Genomic DNA, 25641 nt, shown 5'->3' on the forward strand with positions numbered 1-25641 from the left:
ATAATTAGAAGAGTTTTAAAATTATTCGTGTTCAAATAAAGGCATGTCGAAAACAAACTCAACCGATTTCAAGAAAAATTGATCAGATGCGAACTTAAGTCACACTTTGAGCGCGCTTTTTTGAGTAGGTACATACTTGCACGTGAATTTCAAAATTGAACTTGAAACGAAGAACAGTGAATTCATTTGAGGTGTAGCCTACGTGGATCGAAAAGAATAGGAAACACACAAAGTAAAAGGCAACGAGATCTTCACATTTTCTACATGATTAACCATTTCCACATTAGAAAAAAATCACACGATTGATTTTTCTTTGAAATCAATTAAGTATGTTTTTGACATGCCTATATTGGAACATGATTCCATTTCAAAACCCTTGTGAAAATAAAACCAATACTTACCAGGGATAAAGTTACGATTCCAAGCTTTAAAATAATACAAAACTAATGGCGGTAAGCATTTCCACAGCGACACTAGAGCCTCACCAAAAAAAAAATGTTTGACTTGCCACTTTCACTAATTATGCCATCCAGCAACCGCCATGTTATAGCTGAGTTACTACCGTGCTCCATTCAGTTAGCCTGTTTGAGATATGGTGTACACAATAAAAGCGTCATTTGGTCTGGGTAAAATCTTTTGTATTTACCCAAATTAAGCCCCTACAAATTAAGCCCCATCCTATTGCATCCGCGATATCTCAAAAAGGTTAATTGCATGTGGTGTGGCAAACACGGTGTAAAGAGTTGGACAAGGCGGCTTTGCAAATGGACTATGCAAAGTTATGACATCAACAGCTACATGTAGTGCAATATGTGACTCATGAGCAAAGGTTATGAAAACCAGTGGGCAAAGCCCCGAGACTCATCAGGCGTGTTCCACCTGAAGATGTGGAAATACATTTTTCATGTAAAGATGCTACATGATTGTGCAGGCAGAGATGAGACTTGGTTCATGTGTGCGAAGTAGTGCACTGACAGGCTCATGTGAGATCCAACAGCACCATAGGGCTCTGTGCCTGATATACTGAATATTCAATCCTCCACCGAATATCCGAATAGCTTTTTTTTTTCAATTCAGATTTTTCAAAAAAATGCGAGTGGTCTCTCGAAGAAATGATGAAAAACGTCCACAATATTTTAGTATGTTACATGGTTTCACTGTCAAATGCCACACTTTTGTCAAAAGCCAGACTACATGCATGATTTTGGGCGCTTCCATGAGGAACATAAGCTGAAAATTCCTCTGTAAAATCTGTCAAACATCAGCCATTCCTTTATCTCAAAAAAAAATATATATTGATACAGCCATGATGTTCTTTGTATTGTTTCAACGCTCTTTGCCAATTTTTGACAAGTGCAGCACACACAGATCATGATTGGTGGTCAGCTACGGATGGCGCAGGTAAAACTTGATACGCCCATTTCGAATATTTGAATATTCGATCAAGTCCATGTTAGAATAATCGAATGCACACATACAAAATTATTCGAAAACGCACAGCACTACAGTACCATCCACTCTCACAGATCATCCAAGGTGCCTTAGCTGCGATTCCATTTGACAATATCAACCTTGTTAATAAGTAGATGCCTTCAACTTGACCAAATCTGTGCCCCTGGTTAGAAAATTTTCTCACGAACACAAGAGTCTCATACTTGATTGCAACACCTTATCGATTTGTTCTTTGGCAAATAAAATTAACCCACTGGCAACTTGAGTCAGAGCCATTTTCAAGTCCATCACAAGTCCATCAAAATGTCATCAAACGTCCAGCGCAAATTCGGCCACAAATAAATCACAGGTCTATTCCCCAGTCTTGCCAAAATTAGCAGCGGACAAACTGTAACAAGGCCGTGCAATGTTTACAGTTCATTGGAATAGCTTGTGACTTGACTTAGGACTGGAGGACTTGTGATGGACTTGACAGAACGCTTTCCTCAATATGTGACTAACTTAACAAATTCAAAACTCAAATTAAAAAAAAAAAAATTCTCAGTCACAAGTTGCAGCAGTCCGAAGTCAACTGATAGTCCTTGGTACCCTGGACAGCAAGGCGTCCAGGTTGAACATTTTAAACATGATCTTCTCGTGATGGACTTGACAGAACACTTTCCTCAATATGTGACTAACTTAACAAATTCAAAACTTAAAGTGAAAAAGCAATTCTCAGTCACTACCGGCGGCAGTCCGATGTCGTCTGATAGTCCTTGGCACCCTGGACAGCAAGGCATCCAGGTTGAACATTTTAAACATGATCTTCTCGTAGGGAGTGTCCGTGCCTCCTTCAAAGAGGATGGCAAAGTTCTGCAGCTTCAGACCCGTCTCCCGGTCCAGCGTCTCAAAATACGTCAGGTCCGAGTAGGCGGCGGGGAGATCGTATATCGTCCAGGGGTTGGTGTAGGTCCGGCCTCCGTCCCTGCTTAGACGGACCGACATGTGCTCGCGGAACATGGAGGCCGGATTGGAGAAAGCTAACCAGGTCTTGTGCTTACTGATGTGGTGGGGTGCTGGGAAGCCTATTAGGCTAGCCTGTCGGAAGAGAACAAGGTCAAATATACTTGAAGAAATAGAATCTTCCGACAACTGCAATATTTGGCTCAATCTGTAACTCATTCTTCAGCCTTCTGCTCCACTTTTAGGGCGTTTTCGAATCCCTGTTCTTGACAACACTCGGGTTAACCCGACCCGAGAACAGCGGTCTCGAACATGACGAACAGACCCGAGAGGGCGTTCGCGGATCGATTTTTTCACTCCCTGGTTGATGGAGGGTTCAGCGAGGTGCAGCTTGAACAAAAAGGCGGACTGTGCAGATTCGTAATTTGTTTTGTGTTTTTTTTTTTTTGCTAATACCCTAATGTCATGATTGGAATAAGAATACCATTATAGTGCAGGTCTGCAATTTCATCCCCGCATGTCCGGTTTTGCAACAGTCGTCCTCGTTCATTTGGAATAGGCCTAAGTACAAATTCAGATGATTGTCGGCCATTTTGCATTGCTTTATATCGATGCGACACGCACCCACGCGTTCGTAACAACCAGCTCGAGAACACGTTTTCGTGTTACACGCGTGTTGTCAAGAACAGGGATTCGAAAACGCCCTCAGGTTGCGGGCAACAAATCCCATGCGCATCCCATGCGTCACCCGTTTCAATCCCTACCTAAAGCGTATAACATTTCAATGGATAGCACAGTACTGAAAGCGCACTACGCAATATGGATACACGGATGTATGCACATTGATTTTCGAACTGACTTTCACACAACACGCAGTGTGCGCTGCGCTTAAGGCATGATGGACACATGGGGCGTATTCGAAACCCTGTTATTGAGTGACCCGCGAACAGTGTTCTCGGGTTGCCGATTACTAACGCGCAAGTGTGTGCCGCCGTATCAAAACGCCGAATGAAAAGAACGGACAATCAATTGAATTAATACAAAAATAATTGAAATCCCGAAACAGCTATAGAAATTGGCAAAGACAAGGCTGACAAGCCCAGTACATGTATATAACCAGGTACAATTATATTTTGTTATCGTTACTGCTCCTGCACTGAATGAATGCTTTCAATTTTATACACAAATAGTAACGCAAGTTCCGGTAGGGGCCTAAGTCCGCCATCTTTGTTCTTGATGTTCTTCATCTACTCCCCTATAAGTGGGGAGTAAAAATCCTGTTCGCAAACACCGTTCGTGTGTTGGTTCCCGTCATTCGGAACCCTGTTCTCGTGTTTGTTTAACACAAGAACGTTTCGAATACGCCCATTGATTCTCAGCCTTAGACTTGCATAAGCTTCGCCTTGGCCCAAAATTTGACTCAGATGACTGCCTATACATAGACCGTTAGACCAAAGTGCTCAGAGACCAGTATTACTAGGTTTGCCTAGTCTTGTTCATAGAAAAGTTGCTTCCCATGCACATACCTGGCACCCTGCCGCTTTAGATGACTGCGTTTCATTGTTGACCAACTTATACCCGGGCTCGATGAGTTCAGGTACTAGTTTTCCCGAGGAGAAGGAATGTCCCTCGTTTCTGCTCCAGGATTGAACTCTGGGTAAGTCGGGATGCAGGGTTCGGGTGTTTAGCATGAGCACTCCCTCTTGCATTTCAACAACCTATGGGAAATCACAGTCAATTTTCGTTTCTTAAATCCAGCAAATAATCATTCTGTCAGTTTAATATATTCGTAAAGCAGTGGACAGAGGAATGTTTCAGTTTTCATTTGTTCAAAGGAAAAATGACTAGGTGCATTATAATATTTTTTTTTTTTCAAAGTTGAACAAAGAAATTGACTGGAGCGGGGTTTGAATCTGAAACTTCCGGATTACCGATCCATTGTGGGTTTCCCATTTTGTCAATGTCTTTGTTCAAGGGGCGGTTGTCAGAGCCATAAACCTGTATTTGACAAGTAGCCCGGGATCAAGCCCAAAGTCACGATGCTAGCAACATTAGCAATGCTGCGAATCGAAAACCAAAGTAATGTTTCAATGTTACACTTTTGTTAAAATTTGGAAGGACTGTTAATTTTATCGCAAAATGTTGCGGAACTAATACGCAATACAATGTGACATAAGTGGAGTTATGTGCCATCGCGTAAAGTTTCCTGAAATCAGCTGCTGGACACTGCTTAAAGTAACACAAATTTCATCAAACTGACAATACAACACACATGCTGACAAGCAACATTTTAGTCACACGCACAAGAACAGGCAAACAGGCTTTCGAGTCACAGATTGACAGGCTTTCAAGTCACAGTATTTTAGTATTCTTTTGTCAATCCTGGCCAGCTTGGATTGGGTTGTTTTTGTTTACTTTTGTTTTTTTGTGTGGATTGCTTGCTGTATCTTTGTACTTTGGCCGAACAAATAACAATAATAAATTATAAGAAACAAGGCAAGAACATAATTTGATCACTAAGTCAAACCACAGAACACTCAGAATTAATACAGAAAAGATCAAACGAAAGCATGCAAGGAGGTGGGAAAGGAAGGGAAGGGAAGGGAAGGGGAGATGTGCATTGCAAGACAGATGTCCTTGTTATTTTGGAAAGAAAAATATTGACAAACTTTTTACAAGTACAATATACAAAACAAATCATACATGAAGGTGTCAACAACATCTAATCAATGCTACGATCATGTTATGTTAGTGCATTTTCCATGTACCATACATATAAAACTGTAGGAATCAACATACTGTATAGAGTACCGAAGTGAATACGTCACGCGCACGATGTGTGTGTGAAAGACATTAGCGCGTGATTCAGCCCGTGAACCAACACGGGCGCGTACTCCATTCATTTGCACTACACTTTCTGGTTCTTCGGTACTCCATTGTAAATACCTCTGTCTTGAATACTGTATTTCCATTGGTCTAGAACGATCGTGTGTTAAGTTTATAAAAAGTTATGGCACACTCCCTGTGGGATATCAGGTACGTGATATCCCACAGGGAGTGTGAGACTTTGCACGGACTGTACGTACAGTGTGAAACGCTTGTATCGTTGGTACCCGCGCTATTTCACCATGCTTTCGCGCATGAGAGGGAGCAGTGAACTCGCAGACAAATCAGCTGTTTCGAGCACGCGACATGCATGTGAGTTGGTGTTTGATTGTCATGATTGTTGTGTTTACTGACTGTTTGTTTTTGTGATTTTACATCAAAATCCAAAGAATCCAAGACAGAGGTATAACAAAACAATTATTGACTGCTGTGATGTGGGATATATGACGTTTTGAACACCCTCTGGACGCATAGCTCCCTATCCCACATCACAGCAGTCAACAATTGTTAACTCTGAACAACTGAGTTTCTTTAAAGGAAAAACACAAGTAGCATGTTTGTCAACACTGAAGGTAAAGTACATCATTTGTCATTTGTTCCTTAATTTTTTTCTTTTGAAGCAACAAAAGTGCTCCAAATCTAAAGAGGGGAGCTTAACAACTAGCCTGATGAAGTTTTAGCTCGGTGAATGCTGTATATTCCAAGAAAACAATAGTCTAGGATCTTGATTTCAATTTAAAAGTTGCAGAGTCATGTTTTGAATTGCGCCTGAAATCAGCGTCAGGGACACGTTCTCATTCAGCCGATTGCAGCTAAGCGAAGTCACGCACCGAACCGTCAAATTGTAACAACCGCGCCTGCATGTGCATGAAATAAACGCTTGGGCGCACCAGTTGCCAAATTAAAAACAGAAATTTCCAAATATGCGTCTGTTAGACGCATCTTTGGAACTGACCTTCCTTTATTGTTTTCTTCAAAATGACAGCATGCCAGAAAGAATAACTTCACAGGGAGTTTAGTGCTATTACTATCTTTAAACCAAGTATGCTTTTCAACAATAATTTTGTCAGTTACTTTTTGGACGCCTGCAAATGATGTACTCTACCTTTAAACAATATGGCAACTTTTAACTACAGCCTGTCTCAAAAAAATGGTACAATTGAAAACGACTTTTTTTTCAATATTAAATCTCAACATAGGTAAGTCGTTTTGAGCATCACATTAAAGAAAAAAGACCAGGCTTTCCAATACTTTTTGTTTCATCTCATTTGCTTTTGTCAATCCAGAGATAACTCCAGTTTACTGCGGAACACAAAAATCGAGTTTGTTTCTTTTGCCAAGTTGCAATCTTTTGTGAGCTTCAAGACAGCATGGCACAGTACTCGAAACAACTCTGCCCATGCATAAAAGTGGCACAAAATCGATTTTGGTGTATCGCACTTAATTGATTATATCTCTGAATTGACAAAAGCAAATAAGATCAAACAAACACTATTGGAAAGCCCAGTCTTTGTTCTTTAATAATATGCCAAGTAAGAATGACTTATTTTGAAATTTCATATTTAACCAATTTTTTTTCTGATTGTACCATTTTTTTTAAGACAGGCTGTATATGCTGAGATGTAAGCGGGTTCCGACATTTTTGCCTGAAATTTGAGGTACTGAGGACGAGTATGTACACACATGTATGGTGCCAATATGTTATTTACAATTATGACACAAAATCCCTGAAATCAGGCAATTGCAGGAGGGCTTACATCACTGTAGATGGGAGCAAAGATCAAAGTAGTTGTTACACGAAAGTGCTCATGAATAGAGTGCCGTTGTCTATGTGTGCAGCATTGCTAATGTAGTGAGCATGTGCATGATGAACTACGTGTCAAAAAAACACAACATGTCCTACTTTTGATCCTAAATAACTCTGTTGTTTACCAATGGAATTAAACCAAAACTTCAGATCATGTAAACAAGGCGTGACAAATTTTATGGAGCGAGTTTCATCAGCTTTGCGGAAGAAGGTGCGATTTAAACCCATACGAATAAAATAGTATTTCAGAATCTGCCACTTTTGACTTGGCGTCCTCCAATGTCGATACAGCGCTGGAGAGGGTGGCTGAAGGCGCGTGCTGCGGCCGAAAGCTTCTGATGGAATGCAGGATCACCCCTGATGTCATTGCACACCACGATCGTTTGGCGCAACACACGATCGAGGAGGTGTGCAATGACATCAGGGGTGATCCTGCATTCCTTCAGAAGCTTTCAGCCGCAGCACACACCTTCCTCCACCATCTGCAGCGCTATATCGGCATTCTGAAAGTGAGGGTTTTTTTTTGAATAGCGTTTAAATCTCACCCTCTTGCGCAAAGCTGATGAAACTCCCTCCATTAAAATGTGTTATGCCTTGTTTACATGATCTGAAATTTTGGTTTAATTCCATTGGTAAACAACAGATCAAAAGTAGGACTTTTCTTTTGATACATAGTACAAACTGTATGCAATTTACGACTAAGGGGAACAGATTCAAGGCAACGCAGACCGCCATGCAACATAAATCTGCAGTGTTCAGTCTGAAAAGATTCAAATCTGAATGGAATTCAGCCCATTTTCTTTATTCAAAACTTAAAATGCAACCAAAGACATTTTTTTTGTTCAACTTAAAATGCAATACAAGATGCACTGTCCCTGTTTTTTTTTTCAAGTTTGGAGTTTCCAAAAACAATTCTGGTGCTTTTTTTAAGTGCTTTTTTTCTAACAGCACAATAGTTATTAACTTTTGAATCAGCTATCATTAAAAAAAATCCACCCACATTTAGTTATGGAATAATTACTTAATAAATAATGACTCCCTATCTCAGAATTGATTATGAAGGGTAGGGAGCCAGTCTACTCACAGGGCCACATCTGTTTGCAAGCCAAAATAAAAACATTTTGTTTTTGTTTCTAAAAAAAAAAAAAAAAATGTAAAAATGAAACATACAAACTGAAAATATATTGGGAGTAAAACAAATTGAATTTGGTGAAGAGATTGAATAGGTTAGGTTTTTCTGGCCAATTTCCTGAAATGTTCATTCACTTCTGAAAAGTCATTCGTTTTTGTCTGAATTTGAAAGTACGTCTTTAATTCCAATTCAATTCAACAAAAGATCCATCCTTTTCATTGTCCGTGAATTCGGTTTGGACAAAAAGACGGCCAATTATGTTACCTGTGCATTCATTTACACAAGCATACATTTCTGAATTGATTTCAGGTACAGCTAATTTGATTGACAGTTAATGCAAAGAAACCCTTAATTGTATCTGGTACTGAATGCATTAAACTAAAAGTGAAATAGAATGGTGAATGTTTTAAATTGCCTTCTTAAAGCAAAAATTCAAAAAAGAAGTCTTGTAAGCCAATTTGAATGGACATAAACCAAAGGTGATGCTCAATCACTTAATTGATTGAACTGAAATGGAATCGAATGCCCTGGTAGCGAATATGAAACGTGTGTTCAGAGCGATTCTCAAATCAGACGAAAATGAATGACCGATTTTCAGAAGTGAAACAACATTTTTGAGAAATTAACCGGGAAAACCTATAATAAATAAATAAAATAATTCAAGTCGGTTTAGTTCGATGCAGTAATTAGTATTTTTTTTTATACATTTCAAAACGCAACCACAATTTGCACGTGTACAAAAAAAACCTCCATTCAGAGAAGCATGTCTGAAGGAAGTTCGGTGACTGCATCCCTACCATAGCCTCGTTACTGTGAATGGTCCAGCCAGACGCGTCCGTTCCGTACGGTATACTGCCCCCTAGGTGCCACGACACGCCACCATCGCTGCTGTATATCACATTGGCGTAATTTGCGTTGTCATAGATATTTTCCTCAAACTCTGTCCGGCGATGTATGCACGGGTGGGTTTTTTGGGGTAGTGTGAGTGGAGGTGGGAGTGGGTGTGGGGAGGATAGGAGGGGAAAGGGTTGGGAGGATGGGTGGGGTGGGGTGGGGGGAAGGGGTGGGAGGAGGGCAGGGGTGGGAGAATAGGAGGGGAAAGGGGTGGAGTGAAGTGGAAAACGAAAAACGGGGAAGGGAGGGGAGCAGAGAATGCACAGTACATGGACAGAATGTTCAAGAAATATTGGGAGTGAGGGAAGGTGGGTAGATGAAAATAAGACAACAGGGAAAAGAAAAAAGTTAGTTGTTAAATGAATTCATACAAATATGATTAACAGGCCTTGGTTGTACTGCAGCAATCTTGGTGCTACTTCGTGAGTCTACAGGTTGTATGCAGACTACCACAAGTGCATGTGTGGAGTTTGACATGCAATCAAATATAGGCTTTCAAACTACTAAATGACATATTGCAGGTGTGGACTCCATGTGCAAGTACCCCCTCAACGTTAACAAGGTGAGGGTTGGGGGAGAACACTGGGAGGAGTTTCGAACGTATTGCTGATGACGCCTGATGCCCATGCAAAGACACTATGGCTTTGTACATGTTCAGAATAATATAAGCTGTGCGTACTTCGAGCTATACACACACGAACAGACATGCGCACGCAGTGTGTCCCGTCAATAGAGCTATATTGAATTACTAGAGTTTCAACTTGTACAAAGTGAAGCCTGCTGGGCGCATCCATGTTTGTGCACAAACCTACGCAAAACTAGAAACTTTGTACGGTTTTAGTATGGATATTTCCATATCTGCGTTTGTACTCTATGCTAGTGCGTTATCTTAAGCCGAGACACCCAAAACTGAAACACACAATCAGTAAATGAGCGTTTCATTTTACTCTGCGCAAACAACTCAAAAGCAAACGCGTGCGTTGTACTTGTGCGTTGCATTTAGAGCATTATTCGAAATTCATTGCATCTGATTTCATTACAATGTTCTACAAACACGCACATGAATTCAAAATGTCTGCGCCCAGGAGGGCTTCAAAGTATCTCCGCGGGGGAATGAGGAGTTAGCGCTCTAGTAATTTACTCTATGGTCCTGTCCCCTGGGCCTTCGAGTCTGGTCAGAAAGCATCATCTAACTGTTTGTGCAGGGAATGTGGTTTCAGACATACACGTCAATGTACTTGTACAGCATGTACAGTGAAGGGACAAAGTGTACACCAAAATTGCTGCAGCACTACCGAGGCCTGTTCAGGTTATCGTTTGTAGGTTTGTGCAAATAAGCCATACCATTGGCTCGGCAGTGTGGATAGGACGCCACGTCCGGTCAAAATCAAACGGTATGCTACCGCCAAAGTACCACGACAGGCCGTGGTCCCTGCTGATCACCACATTAGCATAGTTGGTGCTGTCGTTAAAGTTATCGTTATTTTCTGCATGCATCAAACAAAAAGCAAAATAACAGACACTGGGAGTGCACAAGATTCTAATCAGTTGATTCAGAATGGCGATATTCACTAGAAGTCTTCTCATGCATCTAGTCTTCTACACAATGGGCCAAATTCAGCCATAAGGGTTACAGGATAATCCTATATTGTTGATGTACCCTAACGTGGCACAGCCCCTAACGAGGCACACTTTGATTTTTCGCCTCTAGTGCTTTGCTAGAGCAAACTGTTACCTGAAAGTTCACAGTAGGTGAAATTCCATCAAGCTCTAAACATTCCCTTTCATAAGATGTGAGTTTATCTACCCGTTAAAAAAGTTAGCAGAGAAATATATTTTGACGTGATTTTCCGATTTTAATTCGAAGTGCACAGTGAACCCTTTCAAAATGTGCCCAAAAATATGAAAATAAGTTTCTGACCAACTTCTAGTTTGGTATGTAAGTAGAGATAATGGTTTATCAGAATTTTATCAACTTTAAATGATTCTTAAATGTTCAACTTTCATAGAAGTCCAAATTCCGATAATGCAGATGGTTTGCAAGTTGGTAAATATACCAAAACGGAGTTTATATTTTTTGTTTAAATGTCATTTACATGCATGAATAATGTATGATAGCAAATACTCACTGAGCATTGAGCCGAACTTGTCTTTCACAAAATAGTTGCCTGGAATGACGAGTTTCCCTGATGAGGTCTGGATGCCATGACCGGGACCTGTTGGCAATACAAGTCAATATTAAATATTTTTTTGGAAAAATATTGACTGACAACAATGACAAGGACCGCGAAAATAGCAGGGCACGGCAAGTTTAGGTTAAAAAAACTTGAAATACTGCCTGATCCCCTCCAGATGTTGCCCTTATAAACACCGCAAAAAAGAAGAAGAAAAAGTCCACACTCATCATTGGAGGGGGTTATAATTTTGAATCTGATCGTCTTAGGACAACTTAATTTATATCGACCTTTTGGGAATGTTGTTAGCTACATTTTGATACCCTGTTTGCTACCAACGACTGTAAATCATCCAACATTGACAACGGTTTATGAAAAATTATTTAGTTTGAAAAGTTGAAAACGTAAAGAGTACGCGAGTGGAAATTGCTGCTTGACAATATCACACTGCCCGAAACAAACGGCAGGTTATACCGCTCGCACAGTGCTTGTATGCATGCGAGCACGCGAATTAAATTACCAGCGCTTTGTTCGGGCACTGTGCAGTCTATAGGGGCGAATTACAGACATGTCATGCATGTGTGATTACGCTTGGCAATGTCTCCTCGTGTAATTGCATCATTTTTGTCAATCATGGACAGTCTTTGGTAGCAAACGGGGTATCAAAATGTAGCTAGCAAAATTCCCTAAAGTTCTATATAAATGACGTCATCTTACATGTCTTAAGACGATCAGATTCAAAATTATGACCCCTCCAATGAGTGTGGGCATTCTTTTTTTTTTTACAGTGTTTATAAAAGTGATTCACAGCGCAAAACGAACAAAGGTCAAACGTTTAACAGTGCATGAAACAGTGCTTGCCTGGGGCGTAGATTCCCGGCGGGATACGCATCTTGCCTAGAGTGCTGGCTGTGATGTCACGGGGATAGGTCCACGTCAACCCATTATCAAAACTCTGGCAAGAAAAGAAAATAGAACATGTAATAACAATTGTAAACGCTGATTTGCTAAATTAAACTAAGGGAATAAATGTGTGCTTGGCCGGTTTGAGTAAAAAAAAAAATCAAAAATGTTTGGTACAAAAGTCAAAACAAGTCAAAAAATTATTAATTTTCAACGATTTGTTCAACGGTTTTATTTCATGTTTTTCGCAACACCCCTCCAGCTATATTATGGTATGTCCATGTCGTAAACAATTCCTTATACGGAGATTGGCACGCGTGTGGCGCGTAATGCACAATGTAGCACAGAACGCAGCTGTGACGGTGTAGTGTGACTTTAGGACTATGAAATAATGACTCACTGGTACAATTGTGCATGCCTGCGTGTGCTTTGTGAACGTTCAACCAATAAAATGGTAACTACCAGTAAAAGGCACCGGATTTCATAGAAGTCCAAATTTCATGTGACACTAAAAAAGTGTTAAAGACCAGCCAGCCGGTCTTTATCAACCACCACGTGACGGCTCTCGACCAATGGGAATGGGTAATAACTTTGGTAGGTATGAATGAATCAGATTTTAAAACCTCTCTTGCACATGTATGCACATAGTAATAAAAACAACAATTCAGTAATGACAAATGAACAATAACGAGAGAAAAATAGGATTCGCAATAGAATTTCAACGATTTGTTTCACAATACAAGCCAATACACATACTGAACTGCACACGACTGCATGCACTTTAAAACGAAGCATGACTTTTGACTACATATTCACAAATTACTTCTGATGGGAATGGACTCAAAACGATTTTCAAGCAGGTATTGTGTTTAGATCCAACTTCTTTTTTTATATCCTGCAAAACAAATCCAGAGTTTGGCACAGCCTTTTGGCTCTGTAATAGTTCCATCTACCAGTTATTTACATGTCCTCACCCTTGTAACCATGACCTGTTGTTGTATGAATCCATCTTCCACCATCGTCCACTGACTCAGATGAGCTGGGATGGCTATGAAGACTAAAACAATAGCTTCCAGGTCCTTGTCTACAATTGGACAAGGGTTCATTACCCTGCAAAGAAGTGTCAATCACAGGCAAAGGCAGTTATGGATCACAGATAATAAAAATAAGTTTAGGGCAGTGGACAAATAAGTTATCCCACGAGCCCTTGTGGAGCACAGGATAATGTAGCTAGTGCACATGTCCGACATGCAACGAAGCCAAAGGCCAAGTGGTATTTGGGACACAGACGCATTACATTTTCCGTGTTCCACAAGCGTGAGCATGATAACCAATTTATCGTCAAGCAAACTTGACGTGCGCATAATGGGCGCAAGAAAGCTAATGACCTCTTGCACACGCTTGATTACGCAGACCTGTTAGTAGAGTCTGTCACGAGCTAATATGGCCTGCCAGGCCAACGTTTATCTCCGGTTTAAGTGGCATGGACAGGCATCCCATCCAGGGGAAAAGACTGAGAAATATTCTCAGTCTTTTCCCCTGGATGGGATGCCTGTCCGTCGCGGGTTACTCCCCAGCTAATGCCAGTACTCCAGGGTGGAGAGAGGCAAGTGGGGGTAAAGTGGATTGCCCAACGACACAACATATGGCCAGCAGCTGGATTCAAACCCCTGACCCTCTGATCATGAGACACAAACCCTAACCACTAGGCCAATACTCCTAGGTGGATAGAGGCAAGTTGGGGTGAAGTGGCTTGCCCAAGGACACAACATACTGGATTCTAACCCCTGACCCTCTGATCACAAGACACAAACCCCAACCACTAGGTCGCACTCCCTTACAGGTTACCCAGGTACATGTACTGTATACACATTTTTAATGTGATGTTATATTTCCTACCTGTAACCTGGTTTAGTGACGACTACTATGACCTCTCCCCACTGCACCTTCCAATCCAACCTCCTGCCTCGTCGCACCACCAGGTCCATGCTTCCAATGTCCCTGAAGGTTTCCTTTCTAGCCTCACAGAATGCTAGGAAGTAGCCCTGATGATAAACCAGGGCTGGGATCCTGGGTGGCAGTGTAAAAGAAAAAACAAGTTTCTAAAGATACTCCCATACTCATTCAAGGTCTCTTAAGCTGCCCTCAAATCGACCTTGCGACAACACACATGACACAGAACAGTCGGCAACTGACTTTTCAGGATCAAACTGCGCCTGAGCTACGACCATTGGCAAAATTCAGTCGCTGAATTTTTTTTGTGCGACCCGAGCGTTACAGTGACGATATTAAGACGATCAGCATCAGTTGGCACTCCGAAAAATCAACAGTCGCAAGAGTAGAAAAACTTCAATTTCTGGGATGCAATGGAACGCATTGTATAGGGGCAGGAATCAATCGTTATCGACCTGTGGGAAGTTACGACGACGTGATGGTATCCGGATCATCTAATTTTATTGTGAATCTTTGTCGCGAGAGACATGAGCATGGTTGGGATTTTCATGTGTTGAGATGCCACTTGTTTGATAATCACACGACTTCTCACTTTTGTGACCTGAGCATGACTTTTGTACTTGATGCCAACGGTTCCGACGCAATTTCACACAATTCTCTTTGTGTAACTGAGGGTACTGGTGCACAGAGTACATACTTCATATTTTTTGCAATCCAAGAATTACAATTGCAACAACGTAAGTTATTCTGCTTTTCTAATGATATTTGGAACCAGAATAAATGTGAACTCACCTTGATGTGTTGTACCCTAGGAATCCTTGTTTGTAAACAACTGCGAGAGAACAAACAAATATACACACTGTCAGATGGGTCAAATACAGTGCAGTGATGCTTTGTAATTCACAAGTTGTAGGGTAGAAGTGGAAAATTGTTGGAAATGCACGTCAGATTATACTGTTAAGAAAGGTTGGGCTGTCTAAGCAATGCTGAATGTTTACGAGTGCAATGGTAAGAATAATGCCATGAATTGACAGATGGAATGTCGCCTTGTGGAATGGAACATTCCATCTGTCACTGAATGAAATTATTCTTTCCATTGCTGCACAAATGTGAAACATTCATTATTTGTTTTAAACAACACCTGAAGAAATCTTTGTCATCTGATTCGTCAGAGCTACGGTATCAATATCGCGACCGTGCAAACGGATCTTCCATTTACCGTGGAATAGAACTTCTATTTTTACGGTACAGCCGGGCCGAGAGTTGGGACGAATAATTCAATGACATGTGATCAATAACCTACCAATCAGATGACGGGGGATTTATTCAGGTGTTGTATAATCAGAAATGTTCCTCACAGCAGTAAATAAAATATGTTTTAATATACATGTAGAATAGTGCTTCCATTAACATATTTGCTGAACTTTCATGCCCAACATATAAACTTTCCAAATTCCTATCTTATGCAAACATCCTTTACAAATGGAACAAAAAGTCTCTCCCTTTGCAAGAAAAGCATGTCCAGCTTTACCAACTACATACATGTACCCCTCTGTCAGGTAAGACAAAACATGATTCCATCTAAACTCACTCTCTATATCGGTTTCATACGCTTTCTTGGTAGCATATTCCTTGGGTCTTGGCACTTCTATGCGTTTGTTCTTGGTGGACGCCATGTCCTCCAGGGGCCTCTGTAGCAGAATCAGCACCCAGACGACAGTGAGCACGCCCAGAACAATCAAGACCAGCTGGCAGCTGGGCCGTACACTGTACGCTATCCTCTTCAGTGTCATTCTGATTTGCCGTGAGAGCATGCTTTCAACTATTCTCACTGCAAACGCTGGTTAAAAAGGGAAAATAGAAAAAGCAAATCAAAATATTATTACAACACAACCAAGATCCGCTATTAAGCTTTTATGCGAGCAATTTCCCTTAACCAACAGTGTACTTTTGTCAGTGATGTACATTAGTCAATTCACTTGAGTCGAGTCCAAGTTTTGTGTCACTTGGGTCGAGTCTGGGCCCGAGTCACGTGGGTCAAGTCCGAGTCCAAGTCATTTGATCCAAGTCAGAGTCACATTTGTACAAAATGGATGTACATGGACACGGAACCACATTCCGGTACATGTAAGCAATGAAATAGGGAGGGGTGCATTAAACAACAAACATTATTATTTGCAACACCAAAGTGCGATACGGTTTGTGTGTTCAATGTTCTTTAACATTGATTTAATGTTACTTTCAGGAAATAAACATCAGACTTATGTTTTTTTAAAAGGTATGTGTTGGTCAAACAAAATGTGTAACTCGTAAGTCACAAGTCATTAACTTCAAGTCGAGTCATGATGATCGAGTAGTACGAGTCCGAATCTTTTGCCGATGTGACTCAAGTCGAGTTCAACTCACCGAAATTAATAATCGAGATGGACTCGGGTCTGAGTTCTGGACTTGAGTCCTACAACACTACTTGTTGTACTTAAAGCATCATTGTGCCTTTCAAGTACATGAACATGTAAAATATAGAACAGTGGCTCTACATGAACCTTCTTCAATTTCCAAAAAAAATACTTCAGGTTGATTCTGGCTGACCTTGGAGGGGAACTGAAATCCACTATTAAAAAGAAACTAACTTTCTATTCCATGTGCACGCATAAAGCGAATATGTTATGTAGGCCTACCGTTATGTATGTAACAATGTCTTCCTGATAGTGATAGTCAAGGACAGATTTCAAACCGTGAAGTTGTAGAAAACAAATCAACATAAAGTCATTATTTCCTGGGGGGTTTTAACTTTGAAGTACATGTCCATGCATTCATGACAATGTACCGGGGTATGAATTGGGTTTTTTGTAAGGTCAAATGTGAACAATAGCCACATCAGACATTACCAAATTAAGGGGCAGACACGGTCTATGAGCTGAAAAGGCAGCAAGCGTCACCAAAACATGAGGTCTGACATGTCTGATGGGCCAATCAAATGGTTTACTGTATTGAACATGTTGGTTTACATTCAGCATGTACTGTACATGTACATGTACAACATGCATGACATGTACAACGTATACCATGGAACTAGACCGTCTGATAAACTATCGGTATATATACCGGTACATACAATACAATACACTAAAAACGTTATTATCCCACTGCGGGGAAATTCCACAGGCCGTTTTACATGCAGATTTAAAAACACAATACATAATGTACAAATGTATGTATGGTTCACGTGCCACGTACATGTATATTTGGTACACATACATTTTGTTAGCATTGTACTTTTGACATTTAAAAAAAGCACCCTATTCATACAGTACAAAAACCAGAGGAGGAGGCGCCACTGATGTACGGCTTCATGCCTATACTTTAGTATTAGTGGACACTTCTATAATTGAGCACTAGCTGTCCAATTACAAAGAGGATAATTCAAGGCCATTGTTGGGTTTGAAAAATTTGACCAGTTGAATATTACAAGACATTGAAGCCACGACCTACATGTTAACATCAAATGTAGGTAAATAGGTTAAATATGCACTGCACAGAAACCAACGTACACGTAGCGGTACGTACATTGTACGTATGTCATCAATCAAAAGGCCCCCTTTAATGGTGAAAGCATTGTGCTAGCTATTAATACAAATAATAATAATAATAATGGCTTCTTGTATAGCGCTCCTGGCGCTCTATTATTACCCTGGCTTTAGCACGGCTGTCATTACGGCGCTCAAGCATTGAAGGAATTTTTTTCCTACCAAGTACCCATTTACTCCACCTGCATGGGTGGAGAGAGGCAATCGTAGTGCCTTGCCCAAGCGCACAAGCACCATGTTCCCCATCCGGATTCGAACCCATGTACCAAGTCGAACGTGTACCCATGTACTACGAGTTGAACATCGTAACCACTGGGCCACAGCACCCCACAGCTTATTCTTTGGAATCAGCTTACCCCTATACCCTTCTTTCGGACTGTGCATAAATTCAAAAGATATCTAAAAAAACCTACTAATTTCCGGTATTATATAAGACGTGCACCCATAATTCGCATTTGTACAAGTCACACTCCATCATAATCAAATGTTATATTGTAAATTAGCATGTACATGTATATTTCAATTTCCTTCAGTTTTTCTACTATTATGCTAAGTAAATAGTTAATTTAATTAATTTATTGACCACTGTTTAAATTATAGCTATAATTGTTGTTTATTTCATAAGTTATTCACAAACGGGACCAGGCTCTGTATAAGCTTAGGCTTTTTTCCTGGTTCCCCCATCTGTCACCATTTATGTTTAAATTGATCAAAGTGTTGTACATGTACCGGGTATGTTGTAGTATAACAAACTGTTGCATTTGCATAATTTGTGACAAATGGAAATAAAACAATACAATACAATACAATTGTTCAAATTATCTGTCAACGGGCAATTGCTCTGTACAATACCGTACACAAAAATTTCTCCAAGGGGGCCTTGTGATGACTGTATACATGTACGGTACACGTACATCCTGTACAGCGAACTTATGCCTGTGGTTTCGTCTATAGTACATGTACATAATGATACATACATCTACATCTGCTTCTACATGTAATACAATGTATTAGGTATAGCTTGAGTTTCTGAAATGGTATGTGTATGATGTTACATGGTTGCATGGTGAAGGAATTAATTGGTGGACCATGGAGGTAGAATGTGGACTTGATGATAATTAAAGAATAAACTATTTCTCCATTAATTCCATTGGTTTCCTTAACTTTTAATTTGGATTTTGGGGGATTTAAGATTAGGTTCTTTACAAAAAAATATACCCAGGGAGTTTAAATGTCAAAATCCTCTAAAATAAATGTGTTTTGTTTGAGTGTGCAATACTTTGATACATTCAGGTAATTGACAGTGCAAACATATATTTATTAAACACATAGGCCTACTTGCCCAGTGATTGGTTTTTAAGGAAAGTGAAATCTTTCGGGCTAAAACGTGAAATAATAGCGTCTTCTTCAGTTGACATACAATATAGTTAAAGGGAATGTACAACATTTGCTTTTGCTTCAGTTTTTAGAAATAAATGGATTTGCAGTGCGTGAAATTAGACAAAAAAAGTGGTCAGACAAAATGTCCGAGCACAATCAAAAGTGTTCTGCCATTGTCAAGTTTTGATCTGCCATTTAGCGTTCCAAATTTGATTCACGCGCTCGTTTCTGTAGTAAGCCACAATGTGAGAATTTAGTAACAATCACGCACTTAAAGCATACCGCGCAACACAACGTACTTTGATCTTGCTAAATTCTCATGCGCGTCAATGTCCTTATAGGCCTAATACTCTATATTTCGACTCGTCACTATACAGACTCGATTCAAGTCTGCAGAACACATAACTTAAACTGGGTGAAATTGCAGTTCTGAATGTCCAAAGAGGCTCGATCGAATCATTATAGCAAGGAATAGAGGTTGAATCAGGTCCAATTTAACACTTTTGCCCAATAGAAATTAACTGGGAATTCCACAAACGGCCACTGCTCATTTCCATAAAATGACTTGAAAAGTACAAAAAGTTGTATTAACTGATTTGTAGAAGAAACACGAAGACTGCTGATCGAAACACAATTTATCGACTTGATTTCACGTCTACTTTTTGGCAAACAGCACGTACGTACGAATGCCAATTATCGCTGTGCACGCCGCGCTGTACTAGACTGTGTAATGATTGGGGTGTAAACGCGTTGCATCTATTGCGTGAATATAAGACAACACGTACATGTAGTTAGCAGCCGCTCAGCGTACGGTAAGTATTACAGACCGGATCATCGGAAATAAACAACAAAATACTTTTGAGTGCAAGCGTTTATTTCATACTTCTGAAAAAGACAACTCCACAAAGAATACATAAATCGCTCGGACATTTTGTCCGAGCACATCTGCATTTGGTCGGACAAACCATGAAAGTGGTTGGAAAATGTCCGATGTCCAACTGTAATTTCACGCACTGGATTTGGAGGATTAGTATGTATTAACAAATATTGTTAAAATGACTTGTTTCACAATTTGGGCTTGTAGATGCTGGAAAAACCAAGAAAACCTATCATGTTCTCGTAGTCTGGTTCCCTGACCCCACTTAAGATGAAACGGAGCAATTAATACACTTTGGGGAATTGTAAGGTCAGAGAATCAGTCTAGCAGGCTTGTACCCCTTCAGAGGTGTGTAATCAATTGCAAAGAAAAGTCAGAATAACTAAATATGAAAAATTAAGAACAATTTTTGAAAAAAGCCAGTTTTCTCCAACGCTGGTCGGCCGACCAGCGTTTTCTGGAAAATGGTTTTCTGGAAAATGTCAGCACACCAGGAGCCACGATTTTAAAGGATGCTTTAGACTGTCAGTCCCTAACAATTCAGTAAGGTATTTCGTGATGATTTGATCAATTCGTTTTTTGATGTTTGCAAATGTTGTATTTTCCCTTTAACTGACAATTCCCCTAAAATACAACACGTAATTGGTTTTGCGGTAATTGGCTTGGCTTGGATTGAATTGGCTTGGATTCATTACTAGGAACTTCTCTTGCAAAATCCAACACCATATTATTAACTCAAACACCTAAACTGTTGCTGATTATGGTGGTATGCCTTACCCCATGCATAGAGAAAGGACAAAAAAAGGACCTACATGTACCATAGAGTGGTCCTTTCTTTATGCCCCATGCAAAGCACAATTAGTTAATTTAGTTTACTAGTGAAGTACTCAATATAGAACAGATTCCAACAAAACATGCAGTTGGATTTTGAAGGGTTGGGATGGTTTAGGGTTAAGGACAGTACAATTAATACAAGCATGTTCATTCTTACATTTACATTCGCGTTCTTGCCCAGTGATGGATTTTATAGGATTTTGCCGGGGCCATTTCTGTTTTTCTTGTACAAAATGTACATGTATATATGCATACGTGTGCATGGTTAGTGTATTGTACAGTTCATCAGCAGTGCCTGAGAAAATCTGTGTGGCATGTACAACAGCAGAAACAGATGGAAAGCGAGGTTGTTTTCACAGTTTGGAATACAAAGTGTTTACTCATGCTGAAACTCACGCAACTCATTAAGTCGTGAGATGACAGAGGTCATGGCTTACTATACAGGCCGTTATTATGACAATAAACAAATAATTTCAATCTAATGTAAACAAAATTTAAACGGCGTCATCTTCTACCAGGAGAATGGAAACCTATTTTGGGTATCCTCACACAAAAAAAGTACATATTTGCTAGGTAATTGACACTTCATTTCCGAAGAATGAAGTGTGAAATTCATTTGTTCCGGTTAATCATTTATCTTGGTTCAAATTTTCAATAATTTATCTTTGGGCTTAACTTCAAACAGCATGCTCAACTTCCATTCAGCCACATGTACATATATGTGGAATACTACATGTATGTGGTCAGTAAAGAACAAATACATGTACAGCTTGCAATATACATACATGTACATGCTTGGTATGTATATAATGTACAGTTGTTAAACAGTTACATCACAGCAATACACACCCTGTTAAATAAAAGTCAATATTGTATTTTGTACACAAATTCATTGTATGTTAATATGTCAATATGTTAATATGTCAATATGTATGGCATGTATTTATGTATTTATACAGATGCATGAGCTTGGTATTTGTACAAGAGAAAAATCGATATTAAAGAAAACCACACAGAAGATTATTCAAACAGATAGCCGTGAGTGCAATGCCACTTAACACAGTTAGTTTTGCAGTGATTTTTAAAATCTTATATTTTGTTTTCGAACAATTTTTTTCTTCAAAATATGAAGTCCTTAAATGAATAAATTGGTTTGTATAGCATTTACACGACATGTACATGTTGTGCTTGTTTCACGCTCGAGTTGAATTTAGACTGGGAGTTTGTGCAGTATGCGTACACATACATGCACCTACCGGTGTACATGTACACATACACCGAAGTGGTACGCATGTGTGCTAATATGCTACATGTACATAAACATCACACAAAAAAGGAAAGTCCACACTCATTGGAGGGGTCATAATTTTGAATCAGATCGTCTTATAAGGCCAAAAAAAAAAAATAGTTCTGCTTCCGATTACATGCCCTTCAAAAAAAGGGTCGGTCGGTCGAAAAAAAATTTTTTTTTGCCAATTTTTTTTATGCAGATTGAATGGGGTATTCAATTATATGCGAAGTTTTAGCCTGAACTATTTCCATTGCACTACGAAAGCTATACACGAAATGGCAACAAAAAGTGAATAAAACCTACCTTTAATTATTGTCAATATATTTACGTGCGATAATTTAAAAAAATAATGGAAAATTCAGGTCGTTCGCACCATATGCACAACGCTAGTCAAGATGCGGGGAGCTGGCCAAAACTCCGAGGTGTGTGATGCGAGCATGTGTGGCGAGCGGCCCGCCATGGGCCGACAGACCTGTTTTCACGGTCAAAAATTTCGGGAAACACGCGGCATGTATCACTCCAAATACGAGTAGTGCGATCTCAAAATGAACTCTTGAACACAGAAAATACATACACAGACAAGCTAGATCAATTCTGTAAATTAACTTGCAAAAATGTTCTTTCTCCATCGGTGTTTTCTTGGCATTTTTCACGATGTCGAATCCGACCAGTTGACAGTGGCCTGCACTGCTAGCGCGCTATCGGTCGCGATCGCATAGCTATGGACTGGTTACCGCATTTTCATCATGTCTTCTAAATTGGCCCCTGCGCGGCGCGGCGGGAACCAGTCGTCGCCACGTGATATAGTCGCCGTACGGACATCGTTTATATCGCGAAGCGAATTTGTAAAAATAACGGAGGTTTCTTTTGAAAAGAAGTGAATGTAAGTAAGAAAACAAATAAATACAAGCATTTTTTGATGCAAAAGGGTTGTTGAGGTATTTTGTGAAGACAGAAAAGACAACAAAATTTTATTTTTATTTATTCAATCTTTTTTTTTTTTTTTTTTTTGGAATTGCCGATACATTTTTTAGGGTCGCAGCCTAAAAATAGGGTCGGTTGGGTAACCGGAAGCAGAACTATTCTTTTTTTTGGCCTAACGTCATTTATACATCTTTTGGGGAATTTTGTGAACTACATTTTGTTATGTCATTTGCTACCAAAGACTGTAAATCGTCCAAGATGGACAACGGTTTATGAAAACGATGTGACGGCAGTGTAGGTATGGACTTAAGTCCGACTTCAGTCAAGTCTAAGCTGATTTAGGAGTGTCCCGCTCCGAATCCAACAGCTCATGATCATGTCATGAGTTACTATGGTTATTCTCTCATTTACACTAGGCAGTGCCAGTTTTACTAAAAAGTGGTCGAATACTCCCCCTTTTATCCTACGCCGCTCTCATGTGAGTGGCGGAGCTCATTGGCTGTGTGCGCCGCCACTGCACTCGCGTGGTCTTTTTTTCGTGTCCAGGTTACCACATGCCCCTTGACTCAAGTCTACGTGACTGACAGCAGAAACGATCCAGCACGTGCGTGATCTTTTCTATGTTGGAATTTAGATACGCAAACGTGTGCAAACGAACCTGGAAATTACACGAAAAATAGACGTGTAATAGACATGTACTAAGAAAGGTGAGACTTCTTTTGTATCGCTATAAGAGTGTGCTTCTAAAGCGTAAATAAAGTACAAACAAAGTCTAAATGTGAAAAGCAAAACTTGACACAGCCTCAGGTTAGCTTGAGTAACTCCATCTGACATGCTCCATTTTCAATGAATATGGAGCATATCAGCTGGAGTTACTCAAGCTAGACACAGGTGTACATTTAAATTTCGGGTACGTGTTCAAGTGTGAGTAGTGACCTTTATTTATGGAGGTAGGGCTAACTCCTCTCTATATTTACGTATTTCCTCTTTACCACTCCCCCTGTTTCCCCCTTCTCCCATCCCTCTAACCCCCCTCCAACCCCCTCCTCTACCCCCCCCCCCCCCCGAAAGAATGTTGCAACCTGATGCTGTTTTTTCTTCATATATCATCTCAATGAAGGTCATGCATGGTCAGTCATAGCCCCATAAATGTGGCCTATTTACTGGACTGCCTCCGTAAACATAGGCCACACATCCACATATACAAAAATCGTGTCGACGGAGCCAAATTTTGATTTTCACATTTAGGCTTAGTTTGTAGGTTTTTTTTGCTTTAGAAGCATACTCACCCTCTTTACAGGCTAATCAGAAAGTGCTGCCTTTTTCAGATGTCTATTTTTTGTGAAATTTCATGTTGAAATTTTGATACGCAAACGTGTAAAAATGAATCTGGAAATTTCACGAAAAATATACATCTGAAAAAGGCAGCACTTTCTGATTAGCCTATAAAGAGGGTGAGTATGCTTCTAAAGCAAAAAAAACCTACAAACTAAGCCTTAATGTGAAAATCAAAATTTGGCTCCGTCGACACGATTTTTGTACATGTGGATGTGTGGCCTATGTTTACGGAGGCAGTCCAGTAAATAGGCCACATTTATGGGGCTAGGTCAGTCATTGCAAAAACGTAGTCCGAGTAACTTGGACCCAACTTATCGCCTTTTTAAAAATTTGGACATGGTCTACTATCGCCAGACCGTGTCCAAATTTTTAAAAAGGCGATAAGTTGGGTCCAAGTTACTCGGACTAGCAAAAACGATGGTTTTTAAGTTTAAGACATAGGCCTACATTTATCCGGGACTGAGAAACATTTCCAATTTTGTCAGGAAAAACTTGGAAAATTTTCTTGACTCTCCATAGACTTTGTACACAACCGCTGAAGTGGCGTCAGGTTTCACTTTCAACATAGGGCCTACGTACTCTACATGGTCTAAGCGCCTTTGCTTTACGTTTTACGAAGTGGCTATCGTTACGGCACTCGTTGTTTAGCGCCCTCTACGATATTTTTTTGATACGCACGCAGGTATATAATTATTTGTTTCCACACGTATTATCGAGCAGTGCGCCAGCTCAGCCGATAGAGGGTAGCATTTTGCACCGCGAGGTTGCGGGTTCGAATCTCAGTTTTGCACTCGAATTTTTTTCCTTTTCTAACCTGAGGCTTTGGAGGATTTTTTTTAAAAGGGAAATAAAGTCCGAATTTTAATAAAGTTCAAATTCACTTTTTTCCTTCTAATTTTATATTTTCTTGTCATGTTTTTTTTATAAAAGTTGCCAGGTTGCAGTCTACCGTAACGATAGAAAATGGGAAATGCATTACGGCTGCCGTAACAATAGCCACTGCGTACTTTTTATAGCCGCGCGCGCGCCGGGCCCAGGCCTCATCCGCACTTTATTATTCCCCATCGAAACGTTATTTTTCGGATAAATAATAATCATTAAGAACTTTATGAAATCACAGCAGAATGTGGTAAAATTAGAACAGAAAAAACTCAATAAATGACGCAACACTCACTGTTTTTCAAACCGTCAGCCGTCAGGTTTTTCCTCGCTCCAAATCCTCTGAAGCTGAATCGATCAATCGCCTAAAATCGCGCAGATAAATAAA

General features: G+C 40.0%; 1 protein-coding gene across 2 annotated transcripts; it reads right to left on the minus strand.

The window, feature by feature from the left end:
• LOC119718779 (sialidase-3-like) lies at positions 1 to 25637 on the minus strand. 2 transcript variants are annotated; one of them, XM_038188207.1, is made up of 10 exons: positions 25549 to 25637; positions 15735 to 15983; positions 14936 to 14975; positions 14090 to 14260; positions 13165 to 13300; positions 12149 to 12242; positions 11243 to 11329; positions 10458 to 10600; positions 3921 to 4112; positions 1 to 2529 (listed from the first exon to the last, which is right to left on the minus strand). In XM_038188207.1, the coding sequence occupies exons 2-10, from the start codon at positions 15955 to 15957 to the stop codon at positions 2167 to 2169; spliced, it is 1449 nt and encodes a 482-aa protein (XP_038044135.1). In that variant the 5' UTR covers positions 15958 to 15983; positions 25549 to 25637; the 3' UTR covers positions 1 to 2166. The 2 variants fall into 2 exon arrangements, with proteins under 2 accessions (XP_038044135.1, XP_038044128.1); XM_038188200.1 differs by lacking the exon at positions 10458 to 10600 and adding an exon at positions 9017 to 9159 and having other exon boundaries at positions 2 to 2529.
• Between the last annotated feature and the right edge of the window lie 4 nt (positions 25638 to 25641).

Source organism: Patiria miniata, unplaced genomic scaffold, assembly GCF_015706575.1.
Source record: "Patiria miniata isolate m_02_andy unplaced genomic scaffold, ASM1570657v1 HiC_scaffold_12, whole genome shotgun sequence".
Lineage (NCBI taxonomy): Eukaryota > Metazoa > Echinodermata > Asteroidea > Valvatida > Asterinidae > Patiria > Patiria miniata.

What these genes read in the sequence shown, in the direction of transcription:
- LOC119718779 (XM_038188207.1), bottom strand. Translation starts at nt 15,957, where the DNA reads ATGCTCTCACGGCAAATCAGAATGACACTGAAGAGGATAGCGTACAGT. An exon ending in GTATGAAACCGATATAGAGA is followed by an intron (nt 14,976 to 15,734) that starts GTGAGTTTAGAT and finishes GTTCTCTCGCAG; the next exon opens with TTGTTTACAAACAAGGATTC. An exon ending in GTCACTAAACCAGGTTACAG is followed by an intron (nt 13,301 to 14,089) that starts GTAGGAAATATA and finishes ACTTCTTTGCAG; the next exon opens with GGTAATGAACCCTTGTCCAA.